Source organism: Callospermophilus lateralis, chromosome 6 (assembly GCF_048772815.1).
Source record: "Callospermophilus lateralis isolate mCalLat2 chromosome 6, mCalLat2.hap1, whole genome shotgun sequence".
NCBI lineage: Eukaryota > Metazoa > Chordata > Mammalia > Rodentia > Sciuridae > Callospermophilus > Callospermophilus lateralis.
The window spans coordinates 87,713,036-87,730,645 of NC_135310.1; the positions used below are offsets into that span (position 1 = coordinate 87,713,036).

A 17,610-nucleotide genomic window follows, 5' to 3' on the forward strand; every position below is an offset into this window, starting at 1 on the left:
GCCTCAGCTTCCAAAGTAGCTGGGACTGCAGGCATGTACCACCATGCCCAGTTCCTTTTTTAAATAATCATTATTTTTTTCTTTTCTTTCCTTTTGGTAGTGGGATTGAACCCAGGGCCTCGGGCCTCATACATGCCAGGCAAGCACCCTACTACTGTGTTATATCCTCAGCCCTTTTTATTTTTCATTTTTGGGACAGGGTCTTGATAATTTGCTGAGATTGGCTTTGAATTTGGGATTGTCCTGCCTCAGCATACCAAGACACTGGGATTACAGTTGTGTGCCACCATATCTGACTACAACCCTTTTTTATTATTTTACTTTGAGGTAGGGTCTTAGTTGCTCAGGATGGCCTTGAACTTGTGATCCTCTTGCCTTGGCCTCCTGAATAGTTGGGATTACATGCATATATAACTACACCTGGTAATAATCATTATCTTAATATATCTGCAAAACAACCTTGTAAAGTTAAGAAATGTGATTATTATTTGTTTTCACCTCAGAGAAGTTAAAATGATTTGTACAAGTTCACAAAACTAACATGTTAGATTATCTACTTTTTCTATTCATTAAATTAAGAAAAATCGCAATAGAGTTCCTTTCTTCAAATATAGGTCCATAGTTCCTTCACTGAAATGCTGGAGGCCATAGGTTTTGGTACTAAAATGTAATATTATATATAAGGTAATATCCTCAATGGTGAATGTAGGTAACACTACAATTTTAGTCCCATTAATACTTTGGCAGTGTTTTTTTTTTAGTTCTTCTTTTGCAGTACTAGGGATTGAATCTGTGGCCTTGCACAAGCTAGGCTAACACTACAAATGTAGCCCTTTTTATTTTATTTTGAGACAAGATCTCATTAAGATCAACAGTATATTTTTATAGACAAATGTATGACTATTCATTCTAAGTGGTGAAAAGACCAAGTAGCTTCATCTCACTTATTAAATAAGTGTGGAGCAAAATGTTTTGTTTTGTTTTGTTTTTGTACCGGAGATGGAACCCAGGGCTTCAAGTATTCCAGGCAAGTGCTCTATCATTAAGGTACACTCTGCGCCTGTGGCAAACTTTTGTCAGAGCTTTTTGTATTCTGGAACTGAGACTAAGGAGCTGTAAACTCCTATGGTAAGTGCTGCCCGGTTGAACTTTCTGTGATAATGGAACTCTTCTGCAACATTTGCAGTGTAGTAATGAACTGTGCAATACGGTACAAATTAATGACATGGCTCCTGGGCTCTTGAAATGTGGCTCATAAGACTGAAGAGCTAAATTTTAAATTTAATTAAATTAACATAAATGGCCACATTTGGCTATCGGCTATCATGCTGGACACTGTAACCTATGAATACCCATAACCTAAAATCAATGAGAAGGGAGAGTTCTAGAATTTAAAGCCCATTTATCAAGTTTCCATTAAGTCTATTGCTAAGAATACCATATTATATTGATGAAATCACTCCTCCCATTAAAAAACAGCCCCCCCCCATTTGTTTATATACATCATAGTTCAGTAAAGAGCCTTTTTATTTTGTGAACCATTATGAAAAAATATGCTGCCCAGGAAAGTATGACATGCTATCAATTTTTTAAGACATAACCTAATCTAGAGATGATAATATGTGAAAAAAAGGGGCATCTCAGACGTCTTTAAACATTTATTAGAATCCTTATACCATAACAAATTAGCTTTTTTATTTTATTTTATTTTTTAACTTTGCATCTGTTCTCTATTTTACACACACACACACACACACACACACACGCACACACACACACCCAGTAAAGCTGAAGCACAGGGCAGGGAAACGGCTGACTTCCCTTTCTCCTATTTGCTTCTAAGGCAACACTATGGAACTCCAAGGGAGGGATCAAGTAGTAATTTGAGAACCACTAAAACGTAAATTCTGAAACTGTGGAAAGACAAAAAAAAAAAAAAAAAAACGTATTACATTTTAACCTGGTAGTTTCCTTTAAGTCATGCACACACATACACACACACACACACACAATTACACATATTTTAAAAAGATTAAAATACTAGCTCTTTATAACTTTTTCCTATTCCACTGCTTGCTTTCTTACCGTCTGTGGGCGACTGAAATGTAGTTTTTCTCGAACTTCATGAGACAAAGACACATCCTTGAGAGTCAAATAGTCTAGGTCTTTTGGCAGCTGGAGAGCTTCTTCTCGTTGAACTTCCTTTATTTCTTGTAGCTGATAGTTCAATACTGATTCATAAGTGGCTGGGGAAAAAAATTAGAATTATATTAAAAAAAAAGAATTATGTTATGTACTCAGATTATATTAATAACCTACATTTATATAGCCTTTTACCTTTTGTAAAGAGCTTTTGCAGTATCATCTCATTCAATACATCACAACACTGAGAGAGAGGTGGAGCAGATGAAGAAACTGAGGCTAAGATAAAGGGAGTGTCTTGTGTGCTAACAACAAAATTCTGTCTAGCAGTTTAATGGAATCTTTTTATTTCAAATATGGAAAAAATTTATTTTTATTTTTTTAGAGAGACCTTTATTTTTTCATTCATTTATTTATATGCAGTGCTGAGAACTGAATCTAGTGCCTCATACATGTTAGTCAAGTGCTATCCAACTGAGTCACAACTCCAGCCCTCAAAGATGGAAAATTAAGTTAAGAAATAATTTGTGCCAGTAGAGGTGGCACATGCCTGTAATCACAGTGACCAGGAAAGCTGACGCAGCACAATCACTGTTTGAAGCCAGCCTCAGCAACTTAGCAAAGCCCTAAGGAACCCTACAAGACTCTGTCCCAATATAAAAATAAAAAGGGCTGGAGATGTAACTCAGTGGCAAAGTAGCCCTAGGTTCAATCCAATACAAAAAAAGAAAGAAAAAAAAAAAATGCTTTTCCTGTCAGTGCAAATCTTGGTTGAAGCATTTACCTCAATAGGCTATGGGTTCAAATTTTAAGTCCTAATGGTAAGATATTTTTCTACAATGGTTCTCTGAATGACCTCCATATAAAACTATAATAGATTAATTATATTTTCTTGCAATACTGAAGGGATTGAATTCAGAGTATAGCACATGCTAGGGAAGTGCTTTATCACTGAGCTGCATCCCCAGCCTTTTAATTTTATTTTGAGACAAAGTCTCCCTAAGTTGCCCAGGCTAGCTACAAACTTGTAAACCTCCTGAGTCAACCTCCTAAGTACCTGGGATTATGAGCCAGGTATATGCCACCATGCCTGCCTCAAAAACTATAATTTTTAAAGTAGAGCTTCTTAGTTGACAACACTTAACTTATTTAGCAGAACTGGAGATTGAACCTAGGGCCATGTATACTGTGCTATATTCCTGTACTTTTTATTAAAACAAAAAATTTGTTTTTGGTACTGGGGATTGAACCCAGAGGTGCTTAGCAGTGAGTTACATCCCCAGTCCTTTTTATTTCTAATTTTGAGACAGAATCTCAGTAAGTTGCTAAGGGCCTCTTTAAGCTGCTGAGGCTGGCCTCAAACTTGTGATCCTTCTGCCTTAGCCTGCCAAGTCATTGGAATTACAGGAATGCACCTCAGTGTCCATCCAACATTACTTCTTGTCCATTAATATATTATTACTTGTATTGGATCATTTGGAAAAATGATTCTAGAATTTGATGTAAATACCACACCATCATACATCATCCAGCTTTTCCTACCCTTCTCCCCATATCATCCTGTTACGTACCTTTTCTTTTTCTGTACTTTTTAATTACATAATTTTCCAGGAAAAATCTATCAAAATGCAGAAGCAAATTCTCTGAATTTTTGTGTTAAAAAACTTTAAAAGAAATTCAAAGACATTGTGTCTTTCATGGTCAACAAATTAAACAAAAAAATAGGACAGCATATCATGTGTTACAATATAGAGGGGCAGACTCTGAATTTCTTTGCCTGATAAAGTTTTTTTTTTTGTCTGTTTGTTTTGTTCTGGTACTGGGGATTTAACTCGGGAGTGCTTTATCATTGAGCTACATTCCTGGCCCTTTTCATTTTCTTTTTCTTAATTTGTGGCAGAGTCTTGATAAATTGGTCAAAACCTCACTAAGTTGCTGAAGATGGCCTTGAACATATAATCCTTCTGCTTCAGCCTAAGTCACTGGGATTACACATGTATGCCACCACGTCCAGCCTTGTTTCGTTTTGGGTACCAGGGACTGAATTTAGGGGCATTAGACCACTGAGCCACACTCAGCCCTATTTTATATTTTATTTAGAGATAGGCTCTCAGTGAGTTGCTTGGCACCTTAGTTTTATTGAGGCTGGCTTTGAACTCATGATCCTCCTGTGTCAGCTTCCTGAGCCACTGGGATTACAGGTGTACACCATTGTACCTGGCAATAGCTCTTAATTGATCTGTTGTTCATTCATAATTTGAACAAATGGAAGAATATATAGATATCTTAAGTAACAAATTATTTTCTACCTTCTATTTTCAGTCTTTCAGCCAGTTCTCTACATTGAGTATACTTCTTCAAGGATTCTGGAACAGCCTTGGCTAGTAATTCCATGTCAACTTCCTCATATTTTAGAACATCTAGAGCTCTGCAAATATACAAAAAGATCATTAACATAAGGATCTATTATAGAACAAGATTCCTTGGAATAATACCAAATCTCAGAATAACCAAAAAATACCTTAATTCTTTCTATGTACATTGAGCAAACGCAGCACTATCTGTAGAACAATATAACTTCAGTAGGATTTACTATTTGATTCGCCTTAAATCCTTATCATGAGAATTAAGATGTTGATAAGAGTAGCATGGTTATAATTTATTTGTCCTTCCTTTTGTGTAATAACAGAATATCTTCTAACAACAAGGGTTTCAAGAATTCTAAAGAATAAGGAAAGTACTTCACATCTAAGCTATGCTAAGTCCTAGAATCCTGTGAGTTATCCTTTTGCATGCTGGGAAGCACAAAGGAAATCTCCCGCCTTTTTTTTGTGTGGTGCTGGCTATCGAACCCAGGGCCTTATGCATGTGAGGCAAGCACTCTACCAACTGAGCTTCACCCCCAATCGTGCCCCCACTTTTTTTGGGTACTGGGGATCAAACTTAGGGGCACTTGACCATAGAGCCACCTCCCCAGCCCTATTTTGTATTTAGAGACAGGGTCTGACTGAGTTCCTTAGCCATTGCTGAGGCTGGCTTTGAACTCGAGATTCTCCTTTATCAGCTTCTCTAGCTGCAGGGATTACAGGCATGCACCACAGAGCCCAGCTCCTGCTTCTTGACAAAACTCCTTAAGGAAGAACAAGAAGACACTGTATGTTTAAATCTCTGCAAAACAAATGGACAAAAATGATATAAGAGTTTAAAAAGTATTCTTCTGATATTTTCTTCTAATTAGTTTACACACATGACCAAAACAATATGCCTAAACACTAATGCTACAGGTAGATCAGGTGAGATTTCCAATAACTTGATTTACTAGCACTTGCTGATATCAAATTGGTGAGAGAAATTTCAGGTGCATTTAGTCTTGAGAAATACTGATGCTTCTTTGGTCAGTTTAATCACCTTTATGCTGATCTTGGGCCTTCCCTTTTGGTATCACCCACCTTTAACCCTAATTTGACTCCAGATACTACCCCAAGGTGGAGCTAACTAGATCACTTCTTGCTCCATTATTTTCTTACTTCATTTACATGTGGCCTTTTTTTGGTTATAATTTGATTAAAAAGTTAAGGCCAATGGCATTTTTTTTTTTTTTTTTTACAAAAATAGAACTTTTTTTTTTTTTTTTTAAAGAGAGAGTGAGAGAGGAGAGAGGAGAGAGAGAGAGAGAGAGAGAGAGAGAGAGAGAGAGAGAGAGAGAGAGAATTTTTTGATATTTATTTTTTAGTTTTTGGCGGACACAACATCTTTGTTTGTACGTGGTGCTGAGAATCGAACCCGGGCCGCACGCATGCCAGGCGAGTGTGCTAACAGTTGAGCCACATCCCCAGGCCAGAACTTTTCTTTTTTCTTTTTTGGTATCAGGGATTGAACTCAGGGATACTTAACCACTGAGCCACATTCTTAGCCCTTTTTTTTTTTTAAAGACATGTCTTGCTAAGTTATTTAGGGCCTTGCTAAGTTGCTAAGACTGATTCTGAACTTGTGATTCTCCTGCCTCAGCCTCCCGAGCTGCTGGTATAACATGTGCATGCCACTATGCCTAGCAGAAAAAGAACTTTCAAGTTAAAATTTATATGGAATCTCAAAGGCCCACATAATCAAAATAATTTTGAAAAAAGAACATGGTTGAAGGACTCATACTTTCTAATGTCAAAACATATTATAAAGGGACAGTAATCAAAACATTGTGGTACTGGTGCCAGGCATGGTGGAAACCACATATAACCCTAGCAACTTGGGAAGCTGAGGCCGGAGAACTGAAAGTTCAAGACACCTTGAGCAATTTAGTGAGATTCTTAGCAACTTTATGATATCCTGACTCAAAAAAGAAAAATAAAGTTCTGGAAACCTGTTGCACAACAATGTGAATATAGTTAACACTATTGTTCTGCACACTTAAAATGGTTAAAATCGTAAATTTGCAGGGCACAATGGCACATTCCTGTAATCCCAGTAGGCTGAGGCAGGAGGACCAAAGTTCAAAGCTAGCCTTAGCAACTAAGTGAGGCCCTAAGCAGCTGGTAAGATCCTGTCTCAAAAAAAGGGTTGGGCATGTGGTTCAGTGATAAGGCACCTTTGGGTTCAATCCCTGGTACCACAAAAAAAAAAAAAAAAAAGGTATATTTTGTTTTTTGCCAAAATAGAATAAAATAAAATAAAAGGTTGACTAAGAGTGGTACATAATAAGTTCAATGTTTGCCAAGACTTTCATTCTATTTGGTTGAGCCCTGAAAATTATCCTTGGCTTACCTCATTCCTATGGTCTCAAGATTGCAGAATATCCTAATTTTGTTTGGTTCTCCACAGGCTTCACTGACCTGTATAGTTCCCATGAATTTAATGCCTTAATTCATTTTATATCTGTTTACCAATTTTGGTATTTTTATCTCTTTTAAAAAACTATTATTTGATAAATTTTGTCCACCCATAACCAATTAAACTAATTACCAAGTCAACAGAATGTCAATACTGCCTTCCCAAGTCTTCCTAGGCCTTCTAGCCAACCATACCTATAGACAAATCTATTATCACAATCATGTATTATTACCCTATGCAAATACTTGATTCCTCATCTGTTTCTCAATTGGGTCTACTCTAAGAAGGTCTCAGAATTCTCTCACCACAGTAAATGGTCAGTTTTGTGGTACTCTAGTAGATGAAACAGGTCAACTCATTGCAGAGCCTTATCAGATAAACTATAAACAAACCAACCATATAACTGAAAGCAGAAATGGTTGTCTTTTCAGAAATTATAGAACACAGGGCTGGGGTTGTGGCTCAGTGGTAGAGCACTTGCCTAGCATATGTGAGGAATTGGGTTCGATTCTCAGCACCACATATAAATAAATAAATAAAGGTCCATCAATAACTAATAAAAAATTAAAAACAGAAATTTGGAGCACTCTTCCTAATGAGTAACCAAAAAAAAAAAAAAAAAAAAAAAAAAGTTATCTTGGAATCTATGCAGGATGAAGCCCAAAAGCAACATCTGCAATATCCTTGACAAATCTTTCATTTATTTATTTATTTATTTAAAAAAATCTTTTTAGTTGTAGATGGACATATGGACATAATGCCTTTATTTTGTTTATTTATTTTTATGTGGTGCTGAGGATTGAACCCAGTGCCTCACACATGCTAGGCAAGTGCTCTACCACTGAGTCACAATCCCAGCCCCAATAAATCTTTTTAAAAATAACACATTTACAAGATTTTAAACTAATCTCAATCCAAACTTCAAGACCTGCTTTGAATCAAGTCTAAGCCTCAGATTCCAGAACTCTGGTACAGAAAGGATAAGTCAGCACACTGCAGAAGAATCTGAGAGAATTTTTGAGCTGCCTAACATAATGTACCTACAGTACCAACAAAAAATGGGTATGTACATTTATGTACTTTTTCTGTTAAAAGGACTATTTGGAATCTAGTTCAGTTTTTCTGTATTTAGCACAGAGTCCGACACACGTAGTAAATTAAAAAAATGCATTCTGAATAAATTTTCTATCTTTTTCAGTTTTATCTAAATATTGAGAAAGTGTGTCCATTTGGGGAGGCTGAATCCTAAACTATAAATATTCTCCTGAAATCAAATATGTGAAATATATCCTTCTGAAGGGAAAGATACCTGAGTTAAAAAAAGAAATCATTGGTTGAATTACTTAAAAAAAAAAAAAAATCACTTAAACAAAATGGCTACTCACATTTTTAGTTTGTTAAACATACAAAGCTGATAGTTTCCTTTTGCATTTTTATTAATTAATTAGCATTTTAGACTGTGTTGAAAATGATCTCTTTCCCCATTCAGTATTCTTCAATTCACACTAATCACATTCAATCTAGGTTCCAATTATAAAATACTGAAATAGAGCAATAATTGATTTTAAAAAACGAAGTATGGTGTTAAAAATTCTTTGTCCAACTTTTCAAATAACTTAAAAAACTTAAAATTTAAACAAAAGATAAATAGCTGAATACATTGTAAACTGCTCACACTATTACCATTTTCCAGAGCCACAAGCTAGTTCTATGGTTTAGATATGGTTTCAGTGTGTCCTCCAAAAATTCCTGTGCTGGAAGTTTGGTCCCTAGTGTTGCAGTGCTGTAGTGGTAAAACCTTTTTAAGAAGAGGAACCGAAGGGGAGGTAAAGAAGTCACTGGGAATGTTGTCCTCAGAAGAGATTAATGCTGGTCTCATGAAACTCGTTCTCATAAGAGTTGTTAAGAATAAAGGTGGGTCCTGAAGTTCTGGCTTTCAGCTTTAATGTGTGATCTTAGCACATCCAATCATCAATGTGAAACCATATACTTCCATGACACCCTCACCATAGGCCAGAAAGATAGAGCTGCCCAATCTTTCAGCTTTCAAAATGGTGAAATAGATAAATCTCTTTTCTTATATAAAGTATCCTATAAGAGGTATTTTATTATTGTACTAAAAACTGACTAATACAGTTGGTAAGCAAATACATTAACTGCTATAGCCTGAATGTTGATATCTCCCACAAAATTTATACTTTGGAACCTAATATGATATAGTATCACCAATGTGATATTATTAAGAGCAGAGTCAGCCCTGATGAATGGGATCAGTGCCCTTACAAAAGAGACATTAGGAAGCTTGTTTGTCCTTCTGCCACATGAGGATGCAGCAGAAAGGTGTCATTTTTTTTTCTCTTTCCACATATTTTATTAGTGCATTATACTTGTACATAATGATGGAGTCTGCTGTTATATATTTGTATATACACACAATATAACAATATAATTTGGCCAATATCATTCCTTAGCACTTTCTCCCTCCCTTCCTGCCCCCAACCCCTTGGTTACTTTCCTCTAGGGATCTCCCTTTGATTCTCATAAGATCCCTGCCCCACACCTTTCATTTCTTTTTTCCTCTCTAGAGAAGATATCATTTTAGAAATAAGGAGCAAACCCTCACTAATATCAAATCTGATACCAGATACTGGAGTTACCAGTCTTTAGAACTGTGAACAATTTGTTGTTTATAAGTTATTCAAAGATTTTTCTTTCCTTTTTTCCTGTAGTTCTAGGGCTCAAACCCAGGGCCTCATGCACACTAGATAAGAGCTCTACCACTGAGCTATACTCTAAGCCCTAAGTTTTCATTTTTTAATTAATTAATTAATTAATTATGGTGCCAGGGATTGAACCCAGGGGTGATTAACCACTGAACCATATCCCCAGCCCCTCCTACATTTTATTTTGACAGGGTCTCACTGAGTTATTTATGGCCTCACTAAATTGCTGAGGCTGGCTTTGAACTTGCAATCCTCCTGCCTCAACCTCCCAAGCCACTGGGATTACAGTCCTACACCACTGCACCAGCAAGATCTAATTTTTACAAAATCTGCTTAATATCTTATAATAGTGGTGCTAGTTCTCTGGGAAAAAAGATCAATGCCACTATGATTCTATAATGTGCTTCTAAGTTAAAAAGACTGTTGATTTGTGGCCCTTTGGCATCTTTTCCCACGCTAATTATACTTTTTTTTCCCCTCCCAAATGGGAAAAAAACCAATGATGAGATATACAGAGTATATATTATGCAAGGTCCTTAGGAATATATCTCTGAAATAAAAATGCTCGGGGCTGTGGGTGTGGCTCAAGCGGTAGCGCGCTCGCCTGGCATGCGTGTGCGGCCCAGGTTAGATCCTCAGCACCACATACAAAGATGTTGGGTCCGCCGAAAACTAAAAAAAAAATAAATAAATGAATAAATATTAAAAAAAAAAAATGCTCAACACATGACCTTTAGACTCAGAGTCTATATAACTAGAAATACTGCAAGGGTCTTTTCACATCCAAATAATTTATAACATTCTAATTTGTTTTATTTTTTAATTTAGAAATTTTCTTTGGTGGTGCTGGGGATTGAATCCAGGCCCTTGTGCATGCAAGGCAAGCACTCTACCCACTGAAATATATACCCCAGTCCCCTCTTATTTGTTTTATTAAAGTGGTTTTCTTACTATAGCTCATGGATAATGTAAGGCCACTTCAATTGCTCCAAGCCTAGTGAATAAAGTAAGTAATCATAATTTTTTCTTTGGTCCTCTAAATCTTAGGAAAATCAAAAGAATTCAATAGGGGCCACAGAGAAATCATATACAAAACAGAAGAAATAATTTAGAAACTCATATATAAACACACACATATATATACACACACACATATTTATTTTTTGGTGCTGGGAATAGAATCCAGATCCTTAGACAAGCTAAGCATGTGCTCTAGTACCAAGCGACCCCTTTAGCCATGTGTATTTTTAATACTGACTAAATAGATGTTATATCTAAGGATTTTGAAAAAAAGTCACCAGCAAACTATATTCACTTAAAATGTACAAGTAGGATACCTGTAGGTAATGTCTCTCTAAAATAATGACATTTTTCTGTAAAAAGTGGTGAGAGAGGTCTATATTAAAAATGCCTAACTGGGGGCTGGGGATATAGCTCAGTTGGTAGAGTGCTTCCATGCATGCACAAGGCCCTAGGTTCAATTCCCAGCACCACAAAAAAAAAAAAAAAAAAAAAAAAAAAAAAAAAGCATACCTGATGGGCAGACTTTTTACAATACTTATAGAAGCCTGTGGGATTAACTTTTTCCATTTGGAGCTTGAAAACTCAATGGATTTCAACACAGAAATGCCTTCTTTTAAAGATGACTTCATCCAGGAAGCTCTTTCATATCGTTGTTGGGACACACAGCCAGCTTCCTTATATCCTAGGGAGAAAGAGAGACTATAATGAGAGAGGTGTTTTAAAAAACAGTAAACTAGATTACAGTACTTAGTGAAGAGTTACCTCGGAACGTAAGCCGACTGTCAGCATTATCAGGGCGCAGTGACAAACGGAACTCCACTCGGCTGGTAAACATGCGGTACGGTTCGCAAGTGCCCAGTGTGGTAAGGTCATCAATCAAAACTCCTATGTAGCCTTCTGTTCGGCTAATAATAAAGGGTGGTTTGCGACTGACTCGAAGACTGGCGTTGATTCCAGCTATCACACCCTACAAGAGGACTGAAATGTTTTAAAGGCCATTATGAACTGAATGAAGAGCTATCCTATTCAAAACACTACTTGGAAAGAGTAGCATGGGACAGGAAGAAAGCAGGCCCCTAAAGGATATATTAGAGGTACAAAATGTGATCCACATTTAGGAACAGAATATGTATAATGTACCATTTTAGAATGCCATGGTTATTGTTTTCAGAAATATCTAATACTTAATTATTTTTTTTGATCCTGGGGATTGAACCCAGTGCCCTGTGCATACGAGGTAAGCACTCTACCAGCTGAGCTATATCCCCAACCCAGAAGTGCCTAATATTTCTGAAAAGCTTGGGGTGTGGGAGGGGCTACTCTTTTTTTTTAAACTCACCTGTGAGAACTTTTTAGCCTTTCTCACTTAAAAGTACCAATTTTCCACTAATAAGGAATAATAACAATTTTCAATAAAGTTATCTTAGAAGAACTAGATTTTCTTTTTTTTAAACTCTAGAAGCAATTTAATTCATCTAATCAAAACACATCAGATCTAAGAACTCAAAAAAGAATAATAACGCACAAGTGTTTTAAAAATCCTATCATATACAATAGCCATCAACATGTAACCTGAAACAAAGATAGACTTCTATAATTATGAATTGTATCTAAGATTTATATAGTTAATATGACAAAGAGAAACACCAGTTAAATAGTCCCTTTGGGTTTCCAGTAACATCTGAATAAAACTCTTACTTGAGCTGCAGCTTCCTCATAACCAGTGGTGCCATTTATCTGTCCAGCAAAGAAGAGCCGTTGAACCAAATGAGTCTCAAGGGAAGGAGTGATTTGACGAGGATCTAAGTAATCATACTGAACACCATAGCCTGTTCAAAGAATAAATGGCATAAAATAAGTAAAAACAGATGAACTGCACTCAAAGTAGAGATATAAAGATTACTATTAAATGTCCCTCAAAAACTAAAGACTACTTAACATCTGTACATGTTGCGCTTCATTCTCTGAAGCTCTAATTAACAATGAGAGCAGCAAAGACCTCCTCACTAATCGCTAAAGCAATGCTGAGTAAACTCTGAATGGTGGCTATAGCCGTCTTACCTGGCTGAATCATTTTAGCTTTCTCTAGGCCTCTGATGCATGTAATCATTTTCTCTTGTAACTCAGCTGGTAGAGTCACAGATAAACCTTGAGGATAGATGAGATCAGAATCCATTCCTTCAGGTTCTAACCAAACCTGATGCAGACGATTCGGAAAACGCAAAACCTTTGATTCAATGGAGGGACAGTATCTAGAAATTATATATGTAAATAATAAAATGAACATAAAAGTGGTGACATCATTCCTTAAAGTAATTGAGCACTGATGTTTTGTCCTTACCGGGGTCCTCTTGTAGTTTCCTTAACATGACTATTAAGGTGAAGGTTCTCAAGCACAATCTTATCCACTTTTGGGTTGGTGTGAGTCAAATAACATGGCAGCTGATCTTCTGGCTAAAAAACAATAATCAGAATACTGTTTTATTTCTCTACTAGTTTGCCTCTTATCCAAATAAATTCTATTTGATATTTACTCACTTTAAGCATTAAATTTATTAAATTTATGCATGACGCCCAGTACTACTTGTAAAGTATTCTTGCCCAAAATAAATAAATAAATAACCCAAAAGATAAACTGAAATCTAGGCAAACTTCTAGATCTAACTACCAGTTTATAGGAAAGACAGAAGCAGCAGCTACATCAAGAAGATGGGAGCTTCTAGAGAGCAAATTTTCTCTGTACATAAATGTTATAAAGAAAACAGGGAGGGGCGGGGCTGTAGCTCAGTGGTAAAGCACTTTCCTTGCACTTTCCAGCACCACAAAAAATAAAGATACCGTGTATTCATCTACAACTAAAAAAAAAAAAAAAAGAAAAGAAAACAAGGAAGTAATTATAAAACATCCTAGGCTGGGGTTGTGGCTCAGTGGTAGATTGCTTGCCTTGCACATGTGAGGCACTGGGTTTGATTCTCAGCACCACATAAAAATAAATAATACAGTAAAGACATTGGGTCCATCTATAACTAAAAAATTAAAAAAAAAATAAAATAAAACATCCTTCAATGCATGTGTGGACCTGGGTCAAATAAAATAACTGTAAAAATTATTTCAGAGGCTGGGTACAGTGGTACATGCTATAATCATACCAACTTGGGAGGCAGGAAGATCATTAGTTCGAGGCCAACCTGGGCAACTTAGTGATAACCTGTCTCAAAATTTAAAAAATAGCCAGGCATGGTGGAGCATGCCTGTAATCCCAGTGGCTGGGGAGGCTGATACAAGAGGATTGCAAGTTCAAAGCCAGCCTCAGGAAAAGTGAGGTGCTAAGCAACTCAGTGAGACCCTATCTCTAAGTAAAATACAAAATAGAGCTGGGGTGTGGCTCAGTGCTGAGTATCCCACCCAAATTCAATCCCTGGCATCCCCCTATACCTCTCATTTTTTTTTTTTTTTTTAAGTAAAAGGGGCTGGGGATACACATTCTAAGAAAGTATATATTGTACTTTACCAAAGCAAAAATATAAAAAGTGACTTGGTTAAAATAATAGAATATTTGAAGCCACTCATCAGGACATTACCAGAAACTGGGACAATCAATTGTTAATCCTCAATTCCAAACTCACAATATACATTTTGTAGGGGAGGCAGTACTGGGTACTGAACATAGGGCCTACTATATGCTAAGCAAGAGCTCTTCCCCTGAGATACATTGCCATCCCTTTTAAAATATTTTAGCCAGAGATGGTGGCACCTGGTTGTAACATCAGCAATCTGGGAGGCTGAGGCAGGGGGATCAAAAATTTGAGGCCATGTATAACTAATTAAAACAAATAAAAATTAAAAAAAAAAAAAAAGAAAAAGATGGGGCTGGGGATGTGGCTCAAGTGGTAGTGCGCTTGCCTGGCACGCGTGAGGCCCGGGTTCGATCCTCAGCACCACATACAAACAAAGATGTTGTGTCCGCCGAAAACCAAAAATAAATATTAAAATTCTCTCTCTCTCTCTCTTAAAAAAAAAAAAGAAAGAAAGAAAAAAAAAAAGAAAAGAAAAGTTTGAGGCCAGCCTGAGCAACTTAGCAAGGTCCTATGAAATTTTGCAAGACCCTGTCTCAATATAAAAAAATAAAAAGGGCTGGGGTAAAGTGCTCTGGGGTTCAATCTTAGTACCAATAAATAAATAAATAGATAAATATTGACATTGAGGGATTAAACTCAGGGGCACTTTGTCACTGAGCCACATCAGCAGCCCTTTTTATTTTGAGACAAGATCTTGTTAAATTGCTTAGGAACTGGCTAACTTGCTAAGGTGTGGCGTGGGAACTTGTAATCTTCCTGTCTGAGGCTCCAAGTTGCTGGGATTACATGTGTGTATAACTGCACCCAGTTAAAAAGTTTATTTTGAGGGCTGGGTATGTGGCTCAAGCGGTAGCGCGCTCGCCTGGCATGCGTGCGGCCTGGGTTCGATCCTCAGCACCACATACAAACAAAGATGTTGTGTCTGCCGAAAACTAAAAATAAATAAATAAATAAATAAATATTAAAAAAAAAAAAGTTTATTTTGAGACAAGGTATTACTAAATTGCAAACAGTGGCCTAAAACTTGCAATCCTCCTAATCCAGCCTCCCGAATAGCTGAGATTACAGGCATATACCACCTCAAACAGCTTACTTTTTTCCAAAACTCAGAAGATAAGCAAAAGCAGCCTGTATTCTTCAAAAATTTCAGTTTCATAAAGATTGGCGAACTGGTCACATTGAAGAGATTATAGAGAGAAATGACAATTAAAAACAATGCATGATCCTAGATTTGAAAAAATAAAAAGGTCACTGGATTATATTGGAAAAATCATCAAAATTTGACTATGGATTTTATATTAGATAGCAGTACTGTATCAGTGTTAAAAAAATCCTCATATTTCAAAATTACACTGAGGTTATAAAAGGATGTTTTTTGTGTTTAGTTCAGATATGGACTGAAGTAGAGGCCAAGGCTCATAATCTCTGTAATTTAATCTCAAATGTTCTCTAGGAGGAAAATATATGTGTATATTACTGTCTTACACATTAAATATGTGCATTAATATCTACACATCTACCTCTATATGTACAGAAATTAATATAGCAAAATATTCCCAATGGGCAACTTTAATGATTTATAAGAGTTTGTTATAATCATCTTACTATTTTTCTGTAAGTCTGAAATTGCTTCAAAAAGTTTAATTTACAAAATATGTAAAGTTATAGAAGTAATAAAATTTAAAAATTTACAGGGAAATACCAGTTAGCCAAATTAGCTAATACTTTTAAAAATCGCTTTTTTATTCCTAAAAATAACCACTAGCTTTTGAGAGATGCCAGTGATTCTTCAACAGATTTGTGTTTTCTGCTTTTCATACAGTAGTGATAGCACCCGCGATGGATGACTCATGCTATAAACACTTTGTGCAACAGTAACGTGTGTATGAGCAACTTAATCTTGAGAAACAGAAATCAAAGACCTGAGTTTTCACTAACTAGAATTTATTCTTTACTTTATTGTTGCAAAATAAAAAGCATCATAAAAATAAATAAATTAATAAATAAGATTGCTTCTTTATACTGTAAATAATAGTGATGCAAATTGTTGTCAATAAAGAAAATAAGTTAGTATACCTCCTGCTGCAAATAGCCAATATCAATTAAGTGAAATTTTCATAAATCATCTTACCTTAATCCACACTGCCTTATTGACAAAGCTGAATGGGATAGATGGATTATCTGGTGTCTGTTTATTTAGAATGCTGAAATTAATGGTCTCTTTGGCAATTCGGGGTGGAGTCCCAGTCTTTAACCTTCCCATCACAAAACCCAACTTTTCCAGAGTCTGAGCCAACCCTATAGAAGGCTGATCCCCCAAACGTCCTGCTGGATGCATCTCCAATCCAATTACAATCATGCCTCTCAGAAATGTTCCAGTAGTCAGAATCACACTCTCTGCATATACTATGCTTCCATCCACTAAATGACAGAAAAGAAAGAGTAAAATTGTTTTTGAATTACCACAGATCAAATGGAATGTGATTATTTCACATTGGAACTACAGAAAAAATTTCTCAATTTAGACACTTGAGAATTATGTGTGTATGTGTGTGTGTGTGGTGCTAGGGTTTGAACCCAGAACCTCACAAATGTTGGTAAGTACTCTACCAATGAGCAACACCCTCAGTCCTTTTTACTTTTTATTTTGAGACAGGGTGTCGCTTTGTTGAATAGCTTGGCCTAGAACTTACATTCCTCCTGCCTCAGCCTTTTGAGTCATTGGGATTACAGGTGTGCACCACTGCAACTAGTTTTTTTTAATATTTGCTTTTCTTCTGTTTCTTTTCCAAGTTTTATTAAGGTATGATTAATAAATAAAAAACTACATATTTAATGTGTACAACATGGTGTTTTATGCTATGTCTGTGTCACCATTCCCATAATCAAGCTAATTAATATACTTACCACCTCAGAGTTACTAATTTTTGAGTGTGTGGTAAGATCATTTAAAATCCAGTCCCTTAGAAAATTTTATGTATAAAATATAGTATTATTAATTATAGTTATCATGTATTGGACATTAGATCTCTATAGAATATTTATCTTTTTTTTTTTTTTAAAGACTGTCTGGCCATGTTGTCCCCAGGCTGGCCTTGAACTTTGATCCTCTGACTCAACCTCTTAAGTAAATGGGAAGACAGGCAAGTGCCACCACACCTAGATTTAACTTATTATTATTTTTTAATATTTTAGTTGTTGTTGGGTCTTTCTTTCCTTCTCTCCTTCTTTTCCTTTCCTTTCCCTTCCCCTTCCTCCCTTTCTCTCTTTCGATGTGGTGCTCAGAATTGAATCCAGTGCCTCACACATGATAGGCAAGC

General features: G+C 36.2%; 1 protein-coding gene across 3 annotated transcripts in view; it reads right to left on the reverse strand.

The window, feature by feature from the left end:
- Positions 1-17,610, reverse strand: part of Mto1 (mitochondrial tRNA translation optimization 1) — a 32,865-nt gene that overhangs the window by 5,791 nt on the left and 9,464 nt on the right. For 2 of the 3 annotated variants that reach the window (XM_076858497.2, XM_076858496.1), the window contains exons 4-11: positions 16,422-16,711; positions 13,054-13,166; positions 12,774-12,964; positions 12,411-12,541; positions 11,475-11,679; positions 11,223-11,394; positions 4,452-4,570; positions 2,086-2,246 (exon numbers count right to left, since the gene is read on the reverse strand). In XM_076858497.2, coding sequence (XP_076714612.1) covers positions 2,086-2,246; positions 4,452-4,570; positions 11,223-11,394; positions 11,475-11,679; positions 12,411-12,541; positions 12,774-12,964; positions 13,054-13,166; positions 16,422-16,711 — 1,382 coding nt within the window. Of the gene's footprint in view, positions 1-2,085; positions 2,247-4,451; positions 4,571-9,505; positions 10,362-11,222; positions 11,395-11,474; positions 11,680-12,410; positions 12,542-12,773; positions 12,965-13,053; positions 13,167-16,421; positions 16,712-17,610 lie in introns of those variants that run through there. The other variant, XM_076858498.1, reaches the window with a different exon arrangement.